This window comes from Aulonocara sp. 'chitande type north' Nkhata Bay, linkage group LG10, assembly GCF_057382095.1.
Source record: "Aulonocara sp. 'chitande type north' Nkhata Bay isolate Kocher_YH1m ecotype deep benthic linkage group LG10, A_spYH_male_GT1.1, whole genome shotgun sequence".
NCBI classification, from domain to species: domain Eukaryota; kingdom Metazoa; phylum Chordata; class Actinopteri; order Cichliformes; family Cichlidae; genus Aulonocara; species Aulonocara sp. 'chitande type north' Nkhata Bay.
In genome coordinates, this window is record NC_141353.1 from 26,188,987 (window position 1) to 26,210,256 (window position 21,270).

The 21,270-nt window shown below is 41.5% G+C and overlaps 1 protein-coding gene across 4 annotated transcripts in view; it reads left to right on the top strand.

Moving 5' to 3' along the window:
* jade2 (jade family PHD finger 2) overlaps positions 1–21,270 on the top strand; it is a 235,657-nt gene that overhangs the window by 199,175 nt on the left and 15,212 nt on the right. For 3 of the 4 annotated variants that reach the window (XM_086309289.1, XM_086309290.1, XM_086309292.1), the window contains one exon: positions 5,758–5,889. The exons of the other annotated variant lie outside the window; for it this stretch is intronic. In XM_086309289.1, coding sequence (XP_086165415.1) covers positions 5,758–5,889 — 132 coding nt within the window. The remainder of the gene's footprint in view (positions 1–5,757; positions 5,890–21,270) is intronic. 4 annotated transcript variants of the gene reach the window in all.

The window sequence follows — 21,270 nt, forward strand, 5'->3', positions numbered from 1 at the left end:
CTGCATGGGTCTGCGCCGTTTCCTGGCCTGCTGTGTGTGCAGACATGTGTGTGGAGTGTGCATGTGTTTGTCATTATCTGGTAAACGTAGAACTCGGCAATCCTCTTTCTGTTCAGTTATGGCATCACAAATAATGGGCCTGAAATGATTAGCCAGTTATGAAAACATTTTGATAATCCATTAATCATTAGGGTTGGTTTTTTGTACCGAGCAAAAACACTATCCATTATCTAACTCCAGCTCTGATTGTTACACACAGAATATCTTGAAGGTTTGGGTGGACAAAACAACCAATAATAATATCTCACATTTGGGCAAATTTGCAACAGTTTTTCTTAGGTAATATTCTGACTACCAATTAAAAGAGACAATGATAAACCAATAATTAGTTTCAGCCCTAATTGAATTACTCTCAGTATAAGAAAACATATTTTATTGTAATGTATTATTACACCATATTTTTTATGTAAAATCACCGGAAAAACCAACAAGCACCTACACAGCTTTTCACTTGTTACATTTTTAGTTATTGTTGAATGAGCCCCTGAACCCTTATTTATCTATTTATGGACCTTGGTGCAACTCCTGCATTCGTCCACAGTCTGAAACGAGCCGTTTTAGATCCGTTTAAGACAGCCTTGTCCTTATTGGCTGTCCCCCACAAGCACAAGGTTTGAATAACAAGTGGGTGGAGCTTCTGTGGTCACAGCTAGGGATGTGCAACCATATTGGGGAAATCCCTTCTCTATGTCATCATACAGACCCAAGAGTAGAGGAAAACTATTGGACATTCTGCTCATGTTTAATATAAACATCCATCATAGTGACAGTATACAGTATCTAGGCAAGTAAAGAAAAACATGTTAGGTGAACCAAGTGCCCCTCTGACCATTTTTAGGAAGCAGTTACCTTAAAACAGAAGACTGACCCTTCAGTGTCTTATTTATTAAACACAGAGCTTCTCACTAAATAATACTTGAATGTTTTTGTTATTATGCACCCGTGACATTATCTTCTTAATTCTCTGAGGTCTAAGTCATTACCAGTGATAATCCAGCCCTGACCCTAACTGTGGGCAATTAGCACAAAAGCATTTTTGTTTTTTATTTCACTGTTCTTACAGGTTTGGGCAATAAAGGACCAAAGAAAAGAATCACCTGCCTTACTTGCATTAAAATCTACTTCTTTTTTTCCATATGATCCATTTTGGCTCTTAAATTTAAGGTAGAGTTACCACCCAAGGTAAATAACAAAGGATTTTTACATATGTGTTAAATGTTGTAAATGCCCCATCTTTTTATTTGTCTCTATCATGGCTGGCACCGCATATGAAACACTGGATTGCATTGTGTCTGTGAAGGTTCTCAGTCATCCAGGTCATCGTAGTCAAAGGAACTTGCAAAGAAAAGCGTCTGGACTTCTTTAAGTTGCTTGAAGACGTTTCACCTCTCATCTGAGAAGCTTCTTCAGTTCTAAGGTCAAATGGTGGGGAGTCCCAGATATAACCTAGTGGGAGTGACCCCCCACAGAGGGACAAAAGGACCCCCTGATGATCCTCTAATTGCCTGAGCCAAGGTGTGAAACTGGGTGTGGGTCCCAATCAGCCAGAGTTTCGGGTGAGCTCATTGTGAAACCTGGCCCCACCTTATCATGCGAATTCCTGAGGTCAGATGGCCCAGGATGTGAGTGGGCGTTAAGGCGTCTGGGAAAGGATCTCAAAACTGGATTATAGATGGCAGAGTTGGTGTCGTAAACCCCCGCCTCTGTTCAAAGATGGTCGCTCACAGGGGACATAGATGGCTTCTTTCACTCCTCTTTCAAACCATCTGTCCTCTCTGTCCAAAATGTGAACATTGGCATCCTCGAAAGAGTGACCTTTGTTCTTAAGATGCAGATGGACTGCTGAGTCTTGTCAGACAAAAACTGGTTCACCCGAAAGACAAAACGCCAAAACACAGACTTAACAATGTGGTGTATGCTGTACAGTGCAGCGAGGAATGCCCAGACCTCTACATTGGAGAGACCAAACAGCCACTTCACAAGCGCATGGCACAACACAGAAGAGCCACCTCCACAGGACAAGACTCAGCAGTCCATCTGCATCTTAAGGTCAAAGGACACTCTTTCGAGGATGCCAATGTTCACATTTTGGACAGAGAGGACAGATGGTTTGAAAGAGGAGTGAAAGAAGCCATCTATGTCCACTGTGAGCGACCATCTTTGAACAGAGGCGGTGGTTTACGACACCAACTCTGCCATCTATAATCCAGTTTTGAGATCCCTTCCCAGACGCCTTAACGCCCACTCACATCCTGGGCCATCTGACCTCAGGAATTCGCATGATAAGGTGGGGCCAGGTTTCACAATGAGCTCACCCGAAACTCTGGCTGATTGGGACCCACGCCCAGTTTCACACCTTGGCTCAGGCGATTAGAGGATCATCAGGGGGTCCTTTTGTCCCTCTGTGGGGGGTCACTCCCACTAGGTTTATATCTGGGACTCTCCACCATTTGACCTTAGAACTGAAGAAGCTTCTCGGATGAGAGGTGAAACGTCTTCAAGCAACTTAAAGAAGTCCAGACGCTTTTCTTTGCAAGTTCCTTTGACTGGATTGCATTGGCCACCTACGGGTTACACTGTAGGCTCTGCAAAGATTCACTAAAGAAGTCTAAATCAGACATTACACCTGAAAGGGTTAATAAATTGCATTAATAGTTTAGTAGGAATCGTGATATTGTGCCTCACTGAGGATCTTTTTTTCTTTTTGTTTTGTGCATTGTCATTACAAAGAACTAGGCTTCACTTCTTTCTGTAAGAAACATCTATGTCTTCCACACTTTTCAACCAAGAATCAATTTTACCTGATGTTTGCCTGAGTAAATGCGACTGGGCTTGTTGCCTCTGCCTTCTGTGAGGATTTATGGCAGTTGGCAGTTTGCAGCAGCTGACTGAAACTACACTGGAAATGAGAATATTGAATATAAAACTTGATTTATCTTTTATTTAGCTCACTTTTTTATTTATCTTCCAGGATTCGTGTTTGACTGATATTTTTGTTAACGTTAAACTTACCCCATGCGGGACTTCACAGAACCCCTGGCAGTACCACCATTTGACAAGCACTGCATTAGACAGTATTACAGTATCTTTCACGGTGTGTACTTATCAGTGTTTCTTGTGTTTCCTGCCACGCTCCCTGCTGAAGGGAGTGAGCGAGGTCTCCTAGAGCGAGAGGACAGCTCCCAGCAGGGAGGCGCTCTGCAGGGCTCTGTTACATGCCATAAAGTGTGTGTGTCAGCATGCTCGCAGGCCTTGAAGACTGATACACAACTGATGCATGTGCTTTTTGCACACATAAAATGTGTCTAAATGGTGGGCTAGGCTGTTAGGGAGACTGAAGAACACACACTGCAATTCTGAACAATCCTAAATAAAATGATAGTTGACAGAGACCCCCCCTGCTGTCCACATCAACCCAGAGGCATTTTGCTTATCGGCAATATCTTGACAATATAAGAATACAAAACGGCTTTTTAACCTGAATCCACTCACGTAGACAACCCCATGACTAGACTTTGTTTTAACTTTTAGGTTAACTGAGGTAACATCCATCAAGGCCACATGGGTCCACATGGACAGCCTTACCCTGAAACTTCAACTGGAATACTAAACAACCTTTACAACAAGCATTAACATGCGCCACAGTCAGCTGTGGTTTATCAGAGTAGAGCAGAAGTGAAAATGAGCTGCTGAAGATGAACTGTGGCTCCAAACCACTAAACCTCATTAGAAGGGGAGTCACATTTGGCCAAGCTGATAAAAAGGTGTAAACCTGTCACCAGGTCTCATAATAACGCTGTCAAATACAGCAATAAAAACGTGTTACTATAGCTGCATGGCAGTAAAACCGATTAGCAGTGAAGGTTTCTGTTTGGGCTGTTTTGTGCACTCACTAACCACCTAGGTACATCTGTTCAACTGCTCGTTAACACTAACATGTAATCAGCCATTCACACGGCAGCGCCGCAGTGCATTTACACATCTAAACATGGTAAAGAACCGCTGAAATTGACACCGCGCATAAAAATAGGAAAGAAAGGTCATTTAAGTGGCTTTAAACATGCCATGACTGTTGGAGCTGGTCTGAGTATTTCAGACGAGCAACAACTGCATATCATTAACTGCTGATACGCTGGGATTTTTCCATACAGTCATCTTTAGGATTTACAAATCCTAAAAAAAAGATATCCAGCAAACAGGAGTTCTGTGGGGTAAAAAGCTAGGGGAGACTACTTCGAGCTGATAAGAAATTACCTTTTACCAAGGTATGCAGATGACCATCTCTCAACACAAAGATGTGGTCTTCTGCTGCTGTAGCCCATCGGCGGCAGAAGACCACACTGGGAGGCTACAGTTGACAAAGGCTCGTTAAAATTAGACAATAGAAGAAAATATTGCCAAGTCTGATGGCATTAAGATGGTAGCGTTAGAAGTTAGTTTAATTAGCATGAAATCCTGCCTTGCGTCACACAGTTAACCACGATTACACACGGTTTTGGGCATCCTAGTACCAACTTGTTAAAATTCCACAACCCACCTGAGTGTTGGGTTGACCTCATGGCTGCTTTCGATCAAAACGTGCGCCATTCACAAAGTTCAGATCATCTAAAACTAGTTTCTTAAAGATGACATTGAGTTAACCGTACTCAAATGGCCTCCACAGTTATCAGTCAAATAGAGCACCTTATGAATGCGGGGTAACGAGAGATTTGCATCGATGTGCAATGACAAATCTGCAGCAACTGTGTGATGGGATGTTGGAATGTTTCCAGCAGAAATGATTAATTAAGGTAGTTCTGAAGGCTAAAGTTGGCCCAATGCGTTAGTAACAAGATATACCTAATAAAGTGTCCAGTGAGTTTAGTTAGGGAGCTACTGTGTCTGAGGAAGGGCATGCCTGTCTAAACTATCAGTAAATCACTGGTCCCTGAATGGTTGTAGGGAGTTTCCGCTTGTTTTAGTTGTCCTTTCAGGATCAAACTTCTATCATTTTTTGTTCAGTCTCAAAAAACAGAATTTTTGGTGTGCAGGCGGCTGTTTTCTCTCGAAAAGCTCTGCTTTCTTAGCACCAAACAGCAGAAAGACGCTATCAGCAGCTACCTCAAACACAGTGGAGCTTTATGGAGCTTAAGAGCTTCGTATTTCCCAGAAGAGTCAGTAGAGACCAAAAACAGCAAAAAGAGAGAGAATATTTGAGTTATGTCTGACATTACTGAATGATAATATTGCTCTTTGAAGGCTACTTTTCTTAAACGGTGAGGGCAAAATGTACTTCTCAAAGGCCTGTTTTACACTCTGCCAAACTTTTCCCAATATAACATTTTCTGGTGTTTTTTTTTTTTCTTCCTTCAGAAATTATTCGTCTCATAAACTACAAGGAGCTCCCTCTGTAAAACTAATTTTCCTTGAGATTGAAATAATATTGGTGTCATGCAGTAATTTTTAAATTGTATAAAACAAAGAAATACAGCTTTCTTTTTTAATTCTTATCAATTGTTCAAATAAGGACAAACATGCTCTTAATTATGTATCTTTTTGCACTATTTTCTCCAACTTGAAACTTCGCTTTCTTACTCAAACTGCACCTGAAAAGAAGACATTCCCCAAGCTCAGTGACACTTTTTGGTTAAATCAAGATTAAATTGAATAAATCAACTAAATCCCTAAAATGGGCCTGTCTTCTGTGTCTCCTTGCAGAGAAAACCCAGAAGGGAGAAAAGAGGAAGCAGAATGGAGTGAAGGATAAAGGGAAGGAGAGAAGGAAGAATAGTCCTGAGAAGAAAAAGGAGAGATGGAAGTCAGAGAACGGCTCCATGCTTAAAGAGCTAGGTACATTGTGTGTGCGTGGGTGGGTGGCTGCGTTTCCTGCAGTGTTTGCAGTTTTTCCAAACTACACGTCATAGGCTGAACCTGTGTGTGTCTGTGTGTGTGTTTGTGCATTTGTATAAGAAGGTGCCCACAGTTTTGTAGCCTTGATGCTTGATATACAATCCCTTAGTGCAAAACACCAAGACCTTACAAAAACTGAAAATCTAAGGATTTTACAGTTACACTTTGCCCTATAAACACACTATTAGATGATTTTGTCTTGAATAAATTATTTATCCGCTAATAATCAGTTTTTATACTGCCACTTTAGCATCCTCTCCACACTCTGTGTGTGTGCTATTTTGCCTTTTTTAAAATTTTCTTTTACAATCTTCATGCCTCCATCACGCCTTTTCCGTGATAGCTGCTGATCAGCTGGCAGGTCCGATGGCAAAATCTTTAATAGAAGCTGACAGCAGGTCTAATATGATCTATCAATCTCTGGGCAGCGTTACGTCACTCACAGAGAGAGAGGGAGAGATTAAGAAGCACAGTGTGGTGTAGGGATACACGACGACTGTTTTTTAAAATCATGTCAAGTAGAGTTTTAGTTATAGAAAAACTAGAAGGACTAGTTATGGTCAGACTGGGAAATGTGGAAATCTGTATGTATAAGCTTACAGACCCTAACAAATCAGATATTTATCATTTATTTGAGAAGTAAGTTTTGGTTGTTGTTGTTTTTTACTGAAACTTCGGAATTTCAGGATGTCCCAAAGAACATTGTCTTAATTTTTTAACAATTTAAACACTTGAAACATGTAAACGTTGCCACCTCACAGTAAAAGGCTTCTGGTTTTGAATCCACCGGCCAGTACAACCTAAACAGCCCTTCCTTAGTGTGTGTAAATATGCAGGTTGGTGTATGTAGGTTGGTACATAATGAGTCCACTTAATTTTTTAGTCTCTTACAATGGGGATCTGTATATACAAATGGTGGCTTAGGAATTACTAAGCAATTAATGCAAAATTGCTACAAATGTCAGGATATTTGGTGATTCTAAGTGATTCATAGGTGTAAATGTAATCGTGCATGATTGTCGGTGTCTATGTTGGCTCTGTGACAAACTGGTGACCCTTCCAATGATGTACCACACCTGTCACCAAGGGACAGCTGGGATAGACTGCAGCTTCACCGTGAGCTTGATTTAGACAAACAGTTAAAAAAATGGATGGATGGATGGCAAAAGACAGAAAACAATTCCACAGATAGAATTAAAAAAAAGGCCAATCATCAAGACTTTAAGTGGTGCTGTAAAAAGAAGGTTTAAAACTGTTGACATCTACGGTGGGAGTCTTTAACTCTTTGCATCAGCTGTAAATTCAGGTTACGTACATTTTTCAAAGCCATTAAAGAGCAACTTGCATCACTTGGCAAAATGTAAAAAAACTAAATAAAGTAGGAAAAAATAGACCCAGAAATGATGGTAAAACTAAAAAGAGTAAACAGCTTCAGTGTGACAGGAGGCCTTTCATCGTTGGGATAAAGATGGAAGATAACGGCTGGCTGCCGTGTCAGATGATCCATCCCTCATATGTGGCTGATTTTTGCAGCCACCTATGATGCTCAGAAGATGGATATTATATGGAAATTGAGCAAGCGGCTTATACAGATTTTTTTTCTCCTAACATTGACAATTTATAGAGATATTTCGAGCGCACAGCGAGTCGAAGCGAGTGAGAAGATAAAAGCTCAGTGACTCACTCGAGGACAGTTGAGAGACGTTTGATGGACACGCTGGCGGCTCTGGTGATTGAATCTGGAGCTTTTAAGTTGTCAACACAAGACAAGCCACCTGCCTGACTATTGAGGTGCAAATTAACATTTCAATGCGCTGACATGCATATAAAAGTCAAAAAAGATACTCTACTCTAAAACAGTTTGTCCATCACTAAGCAGCAAGAGAAGGTTTTATTTCTTCTGAGTAGGAGAGACAGGCTTAGCTTCGAGGAGGCTATGAGTCAGTGTATAACTGTCGTGTGTGTGTGTGTGTGTGTGTGTGTGTGTGTGTGTGTGTGTGTGTGTGTGTGTGTGTATTTCTTAGGAAATAATCCAGGTTCTTGTTAGCCCCAGTAGAAATATGTTGATTGATGTGTTAAATCAGGGGTGCAGACACCAAAGCGCCTCTGTTCAGAAACATGGGAGCTTCAGATTTTAAGCTGAGTATTTACCCATCTGTTCACGTCCATCTATTATCATGGCTCGCTTTTAAAAGTTGGCACAAACGACTGCAGCATTTCTGCTGCGCTGCTAAAGTCACATTTCCTGACATTTTGAAAACATCATCAGGTTACTTTTCTCAATGCTGCGTCTTCATGGGACAGTAGCACTGTGACAGTTTGATGAGAGCTGGTGCTGTCAGAGCACGCCGTCCGAATCAAACGCAGAGTTTCCTCCTGTTTCAGGTTTTGTCTTTCAAATTATCGCTTTTATCTCGGAAACGTTTTGCTCCAGAATTCCATAACTCTCAGAAGCCATTTGAAAAAGGTGACAACCATGCATGTTGAATGGTCTTAACATGACAAAATCAAATAAGAGGAAAAGCCTCTTGGCTTAAAATATATATGTGGAATCCTTTGTGTCGATAGTGATTATTATTGAATGGACTGGGGGGGGGGGTTTGTATGCCAACACCTTTAACCACTCCTATGAGCAAATTACTTGTTTTTCACACATGCACTGCAGCTCTGAAGTTTTCTAGAGTAGACATTACTTGATGGAGATGCATGTCAGAACATATACTTTAGACTTCAGAGGGAGACAAAGTTACAGATGATTTGGAAATGTGCAGAGGAGGGATAGTGAATATAGTAGATAAAGGATGCTGGACATGGAGATACCAGGCAGGAAGAAAAGAGGAAGACTGCAGAGAAGATTCATGGATGTGGTGAAGCAGGACTTGCAGAGGGTTGGCGTGACAGAGAAGATGCTGAGGATAGGGTGAGATGGAGGTAGATGAACTTCTCACAGTGAGTGAGTGGATTACACATCCTTCCTTCTGCAGACTCTTCTCAGGCAGAAGCCTCACTTACACCCAACTGTTTCCAGCAGTAATACAGCTGACACAAACCTTCTTCTGATGTGTGCTACATTTGAAAAGAGGGGAACATCAGACGGCGACTTGATTCTGCCAAGATCGCCTGGAGTTCATGTGTGAAAATGGCTTAGTTTTATTATTTAAACTGCACCATATTGTCATTCTTTCCACTCACCAGTGCCCGGAAAGTGGATTTGCAGTTGTTGACAAATACACTTGTAAACACAAATGTCAACTACCTTGAAGGGTGCTATAAACCATTCTGCAAATATTTATATAGTGCTTATAAATAGGAAGACTTGAGTAAAGTGTTTCCAGAGAAGCGAAAAGACCTCAATTTCAGGGGAAAAAGACACATCAATAAAGTCTTTTTTTTTTTTTAATTGTGTAAGAAAAGAAAAAAAATTAACACGCAAAAAGTGAACACACGAGTTCTGACATCCTATATGTTTGCGTGGGTGTCTAGAAACAAAAACAAAGTCTTCTGTATCTTCAGGCCACCTCTAAAAACAAGCTGCTGTGCTCTAAATAGCTTCTATATGTAGGACATCAAGTAGGTGGTTTCGTAGCCTTATGTAACCCTTGTTTTTGTGTACCCATATCTAAAGATTTGTGAATATTGCTGCATTCCATAAAAAGCTGTAGGCTGCTCAGACAGTCACTGTACCTGATTAATATCTGAGAGCCTAAATGAAAATGAGTTCTAATTAGACGACTAATTGTGCGCTCTAATTTGTCGTCCTTTCATCTGAGTTTTTACGTGCCCGAAAGCAACTCGCGTAGGGGACGGATAGGCACGGGTCTGCGTACGACGGCCAAGACACGCGAAACGCATTAAAAAAATACATAAACGGGAGATCTCAGCACGCTGGCAGCGGCACTAAAGCAACACGTAAAACGCAGAGAGCTCGCTTCCTTCCTCTGATCTCAGAAAACGAACATGACAGAAAGTTGCTGAAAGCTATGAAAACCAGCCGACAAAGATTTCACGCTGTCATCAAAGGATGAAACCTGAAGCTGCTCTGTTGATAACAAAATGGGCTCTGGCTCTGAGGGATTAAAGCTTTTTTTTTTTGGTAGGAATTATATACAGCCAAGCTTAACCTCACTCTACTGTTATAACATTTCTGTATCATAAAATTCATATATACGCCCACAAAGATTCAGGTTCCACTGTGAGCCTCCTGTGTGACAGCTGCAGGCTTGACTTCTGAGAAGCGCATTGCAGTAAAGAGTGTTTTGTGTCTTAGTATCAGTAGATTTAACTCAGAATCTTCAGAAAACTCAAAATAGGCCATCTTTCCTAACCTTCCCTCCAAAGTCAGTTTCACATTTTAGCAACACGAGTTTCTTTCAGTAGTTTTGCCAGCGTTACTTTTGCTAATTCTAACCGATTCTTGATTCAGTAAACGGAAAAGGCGGGGCTGCTTTTGATAGCCCTCGTACGCTGAAGCCCCTCGGTATTGAACTAGTCACTTTGGTTTTAATTCAACCAAATTGCTTATGTTACAGACAAAACAGATTTTTTATTCTAAAGCCAGTAAAATTGGAGTAATGACGAAAACTGCAACCTTAAAATTTCACATTTGCATGCTTCGTCGTGCCGTTTTTTACTACACTCTCTCAACAGCAGAGAACTAATTCGTATCCAAGCAAATTCAGGCCTTTGAAAGATGAGTTGACTGATCCTAGTAGTTACCACCTGATCAGAGCGAACACTGTGTGCTATTGCTGCAGTTTAGCCTTCACTCTGGGTGACAACATACAGCTTTCTACTGTAGATTTATTTAATTATTAAAACCTTTACACACCCTAGGATTAAACCTGCTATCCGAGTGCTGCACTGCACCCTGTGCCACTGCCAAGGGAGGTCATGTGATCGGTTCAGTTTGTGTCTGTTAGCAACATTACTGGAAAAACTTAGCGATAGATATTAGACGCGTGGCTTGGCCCAACTAAGAAGTCATTAACTTGTGAAGTTGATGCACAAATTTCTGTCTTGATGCACGCTCAGAAATACTGGAAAGTTGTTTCTGTTATCTGGAGGTGGCGTTTTCAGTGGGAGAAACATTTCATCACTCATCCAAGTAACTTCCTCAGACTCAGCTGAATAATTCTGAATCGTTGGAGACTGCAGAAGTCGCTTGGATGAGTGACGAAATGTTTCTACCGCCAAAAAAGTTAGTCAGGATTCTTTTCCGATGCAAGTTTGGGCAATTTTTAATCCTTTGCATGCTAACCTCCCAAATACATACAGTACAAAACAATAGGAATACACTGCTCTCAAGAGAATATCACAAACTGATCTACCTTCAGATACACTTTTGAGACTAAGTTTATGGATGTCGTGTAGCAGAGATATGCAGTCTTGAAGTGCTCTTGTTAACATTGTTGGGGAGATTTTTTAATTTAGTTACATTTGAGTTTTATAAATTCTTCATAACGGTGATATGATTTTTCTTCACCCTCATGAAGATTTCGTTTTGTCCTTTAGGTTTTGTGCTTTATGCCCCAGTGGAGCACAAAACCAAAGGTTTGGGAAGATTTTGATCCATTGCCTACCGACTGCAAAACGCTGTACTGTGTTGACCAGTGAGGTGCCAGCTGTGTCTGTCTGCCATTTGGTGCTGAGCGGGTAGTGCACTGTGGGTTTTAAGAGCTTTTTCAAAGAAGAGAGGTACCTGCTGCAGCTGAAAACACCACTGTAAGAGCAACAAGAGTGAAATGATCCGATGCAGTCATCACTCAGTAAAAGGCTCCATAAAGCTGAGGGAAGCAGAGCCACAGACCCTCTCCCGTTGTCTTCATATTGGTATCTGATTGATTGGTAGTATCGATTTCCACTGGTAGAGCTGTTTGCATATTTTGAACTGCACTGTTAAAAGTTTATGGCAGACTGACTTCAACTTACAGTAGGATGTCGGTTGGTTTGAAGGTATATTTGGTCATTACTGATTTAAATCTGAGAAGCCTTTTGTGATTTTAAAATCACCAAAATGATTTTTACTATATTACGATTCATGTGCGTCATATCATACATAGCTTGTTTTTTGGGGGTTTTTACCGATCCCAAAGCCCAATTTTAAAAATGGCATTGTCATTGAGGACTGTCATTGGCTCACTAAGGCTTAGGGGCGGAGTCCAGCCATCCAAGGCCATTACGAGGCTACATATATACTCAGAAAACTGGAGTCAGTTTCTCCACAGATACTTTAAAACAGCACAACCATCATTTTATATTAGAAATATAAAATTTGATCTTTCTTGAGCTTTATCAGCAATTAAAAAAGAATAACTAAGAGGAACCATTAAAGCATTTTTTAATTAAATGTTATTAGTGTAAATTACATGGAGCTGCTCCATACTTTCACAAGGCATACCACTGCTTAGAGGTATTTTACTCAGCAGTAATTTAATCACGAGAAAATACAGAGTCGTGTTGAGTTTTTGGTTATATTTGACTGATTATTAATTGTTTAATTAAATTTTTGACTTCAGGGATACAAATATAAAATATGACAAAACTACATACCTGTGGTTTGTGTAGTCCAACGTAGGATGGTGCCCGGCTTAGTTTTCACATCACATTTTAATCCTTTTTTTGCTCAGCTGATTACTTTTCAGTTTTTTAGTCCAACTGGTGAGTGAAGACACATTTTTCCCTCATGAATGGGTGGTTGTCAGGCGGTTGCTAAATGCCTTGTATCTCTGTTCATTTACAACCTGACCAACTAACTGCAGGTGGCTAAAATAAATACAGGGAGTGCAGAATTATTAGGCAAGTTGTATTTTTGAGGAATAATTTTATTATTGAACAACAACCATGTTCTCAATGAACCCAAAAAACTCATTAATATCAAAGCTGAATGTTTTTGGAAGTAGTTTTTAGTTTGTTTTTAGTTTTAGCTATTTTAGGGGGATATCTGTGTGTGCAGGTGACTATTACTGTGCATAATTATTAGGCAACTTAACAAAAAACAAATATATACCCATTTCAATTATTTATTTTTACCAGTGAAACCAATATAACATCTCCACATTCACAAATATACATTTCTGACATTCAAAAACAAAACAAAAACAAATCAGCGACCAATATAGCCACCTTTCTTTGCAAGGACACTCAAAAGCCTGCCATCCATGGATTCTGTCAGTGTTTTGATCTGTTCACCATCAACATTGCGTGCAGCAGCAACCACAGCCTCCCAGACACTGTTCAGAGAGGTGTACTGTTTTCCCTCCTTGTAAATCTCACATTTGATGATGGACCACAGGTTCTCAATGGGGTTCAGATCAGGTGAACAAGGTGGCCATGTCATTAGTTTTTCTTCTTTTATACCCTTTCTTGCCAGCCACGCTGTGGAGTACTTGGACGCGTGTGATGGAGCATTGTCCTGCATGAAAATCATGTTTTTCTTGAAGGATGCAGACTTCTTCCTGTACCACTGCTTGAAGAAGGTGTCTTCCAGAAACTGGCAGTAGGACTGGGAGTTGAGCTTGACTCCATCCTCAACCCGAAAAGGCCCCACAAGCTCATCTTTGATGATGATACCAGCCCAAACCAGTACTCCACCTCCACCTTGCTGGCGTCTGAGTCGGACTGGAGCTCTCTGCCCTTTACCAATCCAGCCACGGGCCCATCCATCTGGCCCATCAAGACTCACTCTCATTTCATCAGTCCATAAAACCTTAGAAAAATCAGTCTTGAGATATTTCTTGGCCCAGTCTTGACGTTTCAGCTTGTGTGTCTTGTTCAGTGGTGGTCGTCTTTCAGCCTTTCTTACCTTGGCCATGTCTCTGAGTATTGCACACCTTGTGCTCTTGGGCACTCCAGTGATGTTGCAGCTCTGAAATATGGCCAAACTGGTGGCAAGTGGCATCTTGGCAGCTGCACGCTTGACTTTTCTCAGTTCATGGGCAGTTATTTTGCGCCTTGGTTTTTCCACACGCTTCTTGCGACCCTGTTGACTATTTTGAATGAAACGCTTGATTGTTCGATGATCACGCTTCAGAAGCTTTGCAATTTTGAGACTGCTGCATCCCTCTGCAAGATATCTCACTATTTTTGAGCCTGTCAAGTCCTTCTTTTGACCCATTTTGCCAAAGGAAAGGACGTTGCCTAATAATTCTGCACACCTGATATAGGGTGTTGATGTCATTAGACCACACCCCTTCTCATTACAGAGATGCACATCACCTAATATGCTTAATTGGTAGTAGGCTTTCGAGCCTATACAGCTTGGAGTAAGACAACATGCATGAAGAGGAGGATGTGGACAAAATACTCATTTGCCTAATAATTCTGCACTCCCTGTATGTTGTGGATTAGTTACTGAATTCTTCGATTTTTTTCATGTGAAACGCGAGGTGAACTTTGCACGTATGGGGTAATTTTATCATCATGAGCATCAGTTATTAATCTGATCACACAATTTTTAGGCATATGCAGTGTAAAAACTACAGTGGGTCCAGCATGTCCATCATCATGTGTATTTGCACCTCACAGTCCAGTATCTAATCTGGCAGAGATGTTTTTCACCCACACACACAGTGACTATCAGCAGTGACGCAGGACTGTCTCTCATTTCCTTATTTAACCAGAGCTGAGCATCGCAGAGCCGGCAGTCGAAGTGAATGTGATCAATAAACAGGCAGATAATAACACGGGGCACAAGAGCAGTTTGGCTGTGCATACTTGCTTCCTTTTCTGAGATTATCTCCATCCTTTTTTGTTTATCTCTCCTTTTCCCCCACTCATCTGTTACAGTTATTTTTTATACTGAATCTCCCCTCTCTCTCTCTCCCTGGCTCTGTTGTTATGAAACTCCCTCTTTCTGTTTATCTTCTCTCCTGCCTTTCTCGGTTTTTCCACCCGACTGCTGAGGGATAAGGACTGCAACTTGATGTTGAATACTTGCTGGGAAATCATAGCTCGAATCGTCTTTCCACGATAAACAAGTCCTTCTGTATATATGGTGTGCTTCTGTTGTTTGCCACTGTAACATTTGGGTGCAGAGGAGGCTACCCTCCCCCCCCTCTGTCCCCTTCTGGCTGCCTCTGCCTCAATTTTATCCCACAACTTAGACATTCACATTACTCACACTCTCATTACACATACATATAGGATCTTGGGGGTGGGCACGATACACGGAGTCCAAAGTACCATCAGGGTGTACACCTCACCCCTGGCATCGTTGCCCACCTCTCAATTTTAAATACACGTAGACATTGAGGGCTAGCAGGAGGGACCATGCGCTTACCTGCTGCTCTCTGGCAGGTAGCTCCATGCCCTCCTGGGTTTTAAATGCACCTTAGAACACACATGCATCAACATTACAATGAGCGGGTGGAGGGAGGTTCGGAGTCTTCTCTCACCCCCGTTCTCTGCGACCTGCTGGAGCAGGGGGGCTAGGACTAGGAGGAGGAGTTGGCCGTCCGACTGCGGTCTGGAGTGTGGAGCCTTCCTGCTGCTGCGGAGTCGGGGCTGTCTGCCTCCCCCCACCGCAGGGAAAAGGGAAACACCACCTGGGTCTGGGTGCAGTTCCCCCCTCCAGGGGCGGGGGCACCTAGACCCGGTTTGTAGAGTACGCTTGGGGAGTGTGATCGTGTGTACAACGTCTCTTTATGTCTGTCTCCACGTTGGTTGAGTGTGGAGTGAGTGCATATGAGAGCATGAGGGGGGGAATGGATGTTTGTATCTGTGTGTGCCTGTATGTCTGTGTCTATATGTCAGGTTGGGTGTCAGGCGCCACCTCTCTGGGGACATCTCAGGCCCTCCAAGGTTTGGAGGCCTATCTCCCCCTACCACCACTTCCCCTGCCAGTGGCGGACCCCCTCAGACATCGGTGCGTTGGTGGTTCTTTGTGTCCGGGAATGGGCGTCCAGGTACACACCGGCTCACCCCTTGGCGGCCGCTTATCGGGGCCTGGAGCCTGGGGCTTGCTCGGGCCACTTCGGAGGTGGGGTGCCCCCGGCCTCTCGGCCTGGGGCTCGGTCACTCAGGCGCAGCTGGCTGCCGGCGGAGCTCACGGGCGCGTCACTGCAACTCCCCCTGGCTTCTGCTCCGCGGCTGCTGAGTGAGCCCTCATCTGGGACTCTCCTCAGCTCTTTCCGGGACAGTGGCGCAGCTGCCCCTCTGTTGGTCTTCCTTGGTCTCTTGTGTTCTGGGGGCCTCTGGATGTCTGGAGTTTTGATCTCCTCCACACCTGCTTCACGCCCTGGAGGACGGGGCTGTGGCCCCCCCACACCCTCTAGCAGATTATTACATGAAGGAACCTTTTAAAAAAACAAAAAACAAGCGCGTCCATGCTCACAGGTGTACACACGGGTGATCACACCCACAAACTACACCCTTTTTGGCTCCTACCTCAAAGCACACTGTGTTCTGTTGATCTTATGTGCTGCACAATAATGTTTAATATTTAGTATTTACTGTCATATTCCCATATATCATTGTGATGTTGTTTATTCTATTACTCTTGTTCTCTTCTGCTTGCTTTCTTTTTTCTTTCTCAGCAGGTGATCCAGGTGATTGATATATGCATTTTTTTTCTCTGCCCGTTCTGTTGGTTTTTGTCTTTTGCCCTTCTCCCCCGTCCCTCTTCTCAGCTGTTTCTCTTTCCCTCTTTCTTTCTCCCCTTCTTTCCCCCAGTCAAGTCTGTCCCGTATTCAGTAAGTGAAAATAAAATAAACAATAAAAGGTGAATCAAATGGACCATTACGGCAAGGCTGGGATGGTCAGTTTGGTAAAGTAAATCCGTTGGGCATCTTTCTTTGCCTTTAGACAACAATTCTGATGGCAAAAGAGCCAAACGGGACAGGCCAAAAAAAAAAACAAAAAAAAAAAAAACTGTAACATTTGTCTGCATTTGTGTGTCTATGTGCGCCTTCTTCTGTCAACCTGCTCTATATATCATTCTCAGTGTGTCGTCTCTGTGTTTGTCTATGCGTGTCGTATGTGTTCATATCTCACTGTCTCTGTGTGTGCGTATGTGTGTGTGTGTTTGTGTGTCCGGCCATCTGTTCTCTGTCGGGTCTGGTCCTGACTCTCAGGGCTTTGTCTTCCTCTCTCTCTGTTCTGGGATCAAGATGACAGACGTGTATCATAACTCCTTCTCAGATGTGCTGTCCCCTATCCGCACTGTTTATTAGTCAGGCCCAGAGGCTAGTGATGATTAGAAAAAGGAAAATTGCTTTGAGTTGTTTCTAATGTTCCCCACGGGTGCTGAGGAATTTCATCTTAAAAGGGGACGTTCATTCTCAGCTTCCTTTTTTTTAAATCATGGGCTCCATTAGAGTAGCTATGAAGTTCACAATCAACCATATTTATCCTGTATTGTGCTCAGTTCATTCTCCGTCTTGAGCCAGCTCTGTTCCCCCACCCTGTAAGCCAACTTTCTTCTGATAGGCTGCCCCTCGTCAACAAAAGCTTCGAACGGCAGGTGGGATGGACTTCAGAGCTACGCGTCTGAATTGATCGCATTAAGGATGTCCACACTCGCTGACATCATACAGAGCCAAGAGTGGGGAAAAAAATCCGAATTCAAGCGCTAAGTAGTTTTTCACGTTTAATGTGAACATCCAACATTGTTTATAATTCAAAGTTACATGTTTGATTCCAGTTAGATTTTATGATTTATAAAATAGTACACAAATAGTAGAGCCAAACTAATATCTGATTTTTTAAGACCGATATCAATATTTGGTGATTGAAAAATCCAATACTGGGACAGTTTAAGTTTTTCTTTCAGACACTGAAAATAAAATTTAAATAAATGTCCTCGTTACGTGTGGGAATTTATTTAGTTGTTTACTTGATTCTGCTCAGATTATCTGATCGTGGCTTCGAAAACCATGTGTTACTTACAGGGAAGTTTCATAGCGCCCTCTGGTGGACAAGCTGCAAAACATGAACACTCACAAAATCATTGAAGGGTGTTTCTCCCGTCTCTTCTTTACTTTTTTAAATGTCATTTTTTCAGATGTGAATAAAGTCGATGCCTTTAGATATCAAATACCTGTAATAAGACCAGATGAGAACATTGGTCTGCACTGCCTTAGTTACAGCGACTTTAAAAGAGCTTTAAAAGGCTTTTAGATTTAATAAAACCTTGAATAAAAATAAACTAAACCACATTGCTAAAAATATTAAAAACGTGCTCTCTGTTTATTAAATAACAGTTTATTAAATAGTGGATCATAAAAGCAAGGTTAACATTTCTGAGAATCTCTTGTGTTTCTCTTGACTTTGAAATTTGAGAGCGAAGATTTTACAGCAGAGAGAGAAACAAATCGGTTATCTTAAAACTATCCAGTAATTGGTTTGTGCCTTCTGACGACAGCTCTAACGAAACAAGATGCCTTTTGGTCACAAAGATAATGAGGCCAACAGTAATGTGTGAGATGAATTTGCTTTTGGACAAATTGGTAGCACAGAGTGAAAAAAGAAGAAATGGTAGGCAACAACAAAAGATTTTATTCTAGTTCCCATTATTGTGTCCCTTTATTTGACTTCATTCCTTAATTAGGAAAATGTATTTCTGATTTTTAAAGTCTGAAAGAAAGACATCAGTACGGTCAACACAGTTGCATAAACTAGAATACACAAAATACAAAGACAACCAAAATGTATAAACATCAGTGGCAACAGAGCCTGAAACATCAATAAAAACCCTGTCTTATGCCAGAAGCAAGCTATTTCAGGCAGCCTGAACTAACTGGAATGTAACCTAGCAACTGAAGCCATTTGTAATCACATTTTGTACCAAGTTGTGGACATTTGCACGGAAAAACTACTCCTAGCATTGCTAAGTTTAGCAAACTAACCCAACACTATGTGTTTGCAACGTTATACATGACACAAAGTGCTGCACATAAATGACGAGCATATTAGTTACAGGAGCATCTTTTCGCTCTCTTTCTTATGTACTGGCTCTGGTCTTCGCCCTATCCTGCTGCTGGTGTGTCCCTTACCCTGCATTGCATTAGCTAGCACTAGCTGGCAATTCTTGTTGTTCTGTGTGCCATAAGACAGCCTAGTGTTTACTAACTCCAACACCATTTTTTCCTTAGCATTAGCTTGCAAAAGTACCAGGAAAAGAAATATTTCCTTGTCATTAGCTTTACTGCAGCATCAGCTAATTACTTGACTGTACCAAAAAAAAGAAGAAGGTAGAAACAGTGTTGCAATTTGGTTTAAATGACAAAGTGTTGCCATTAGTAGGTTTCTCATGGAAATCTGTTTGAGGACTTTATCTTCCCTGTCTCCTTAAACAGAAAATAAAACAATACTTTATGTTTATTTATACTCGTGTTTATATCTAAAGGTTCCCTTTCCTGATGTTAGCATGATGATCCAAAACATATGAATGCATAGGAAACGAAAGGAATATCTCTAGCATCAGCAAACATTTTTAACTGGGGGTTTGATTCGCAGACATTTATTAACATTTTTTCTTTATCACATGCAAAGCAACAACAGGAAAATACTAAATAAAATAAGGTAATAAACTGTGGCTGTTATTGTACCTGGGCAGATTGTGCTTAAATGAGAGATGCTGAGGAAAAACCTGGATAAATGTGGAAAACATGTCCTGAAAAAACAAAGACATTGCATAATCAGTTTTTTTTTATACATGCCACAACTGCCACCGTAAGATGATACACAGAAATACTACAGACAGAACTCAGACCCAACAACAGGCTATAAGTTAGACATGAAAAATTGTTCCCAGATAAGTCTGTAAGATGTCATAAGGCATATAAAATACACCAGATTTCTGTCTATTATGCAATAGAATGGATTTGTGTTAAATAATCACATCTAAACAAATCATGTTGTACATGGATGTTGTACCTGACCAAACTGGACATAGTAACAGGGTGGCATGTTTATGTTGGTCTCCTGATTTCCTCTCTCTGAACTCTGCTCATTTCCCTTCTGCTCCATCACCCCTCCCTGTCTTCTTCACACTTCTTCACTGTCTTTTTCCCCCTCCTTCCGTCACCTATTCCCTCCCTCTGAGCTCTCTCAATTCCTGCAGAGACATGCTGCGTCATGGAAACTACCAGCTCAGTGTGTGTGTGTGTGTGTGTGTGTGTGTGTGTGTGTGTGTGTGTGTGTGTGTGTGTGTGTGTGTGTGTGTGTTAGATAGCTTGTGTTAAAGGCACCCTAACAGCACCTCCTGCTGTCCTGCTTGCCAGATCATTATAAGCAGTGATGATTTACAAGGAGGTTGCAAAAATAAAAGAGAGAAAGATGTTCAGATCACAAAAATATCCACATTTATGAGTACATTTCAGTTTCTGCAAAGTTTTGTCTTCATTCTCTGCATTCCTGATGATGTGCATATGGCTGCTATCGATTATTTAGATGCATTTGGTCCCAGAAGACAGTATGACTATCTCCCAGTGCTCTTGGTTGGACTAAATTAGATCAATAAACTTGATTATTTTTATTCACTTGATGCCTACAGAGTCCCTGAGAGGTCATACTTAGATTTTTTTTGCAATAACATTTGCACTTCATTCAACTCACAGTAGAAGTGAGCTCTATTATGATACTGTATATACACCCAAACCTGTACCTGATTAAGACAACTACAGACTGTATCATAGGTTATGATTGCAGTCATATTGGTGTCACTGAATGCCTCATGCAATATATGAGTTTTTAAACATTCACTACTAGATAATATCAGAGGTTGGTCATTTAAAAAGGAGAACAGGTGGACTCCGGTGGTCCCCGTGGACTCCCACGTTCAGTTATACAGTAATCGTGTTTACAGCTAAAGAATAAAATGTTTTGACCTCCATGGATAGTTTTCCCCCTTGTAAGAGCTCACCAGGGGGTGGGTTTTTAATTCTGCTCATCCATCTGGGTGGTGGTAAGTGTCCTGACATAGGCACCTTTAGCAAGTCTGTGTACTAGGTTTCACCTAAACTAATTTGAATTGCTGAATTGGACCTCTCTGCTTTGATTGTGCCGTCTGTGCCTGTTGATGAATTTCAATGGAATTATGTGGCAAATAATAAATATTATTGCTGTGAGGTACAGCCTGTCCAAGATGTTTGCGCTTGGTTTTAGTGATTGAATTTCTAGTATTTTATTAGTTTGTTAATAAATCCTGATTTGCGTATCGGTGTCTGTGTGTTGTCCCCAAACGGTTTATGACTGCAGATGAAAAATCCGCTCACGTCTGGATTCTCACTGATATTGAAGTCTAGTCAAAAGGTGATGTCTATCCTTTATGTGAAATCCATGGTTGCGATGAGTTGCCTTGTTTCCTCGTGTTTGTCTGCCTGT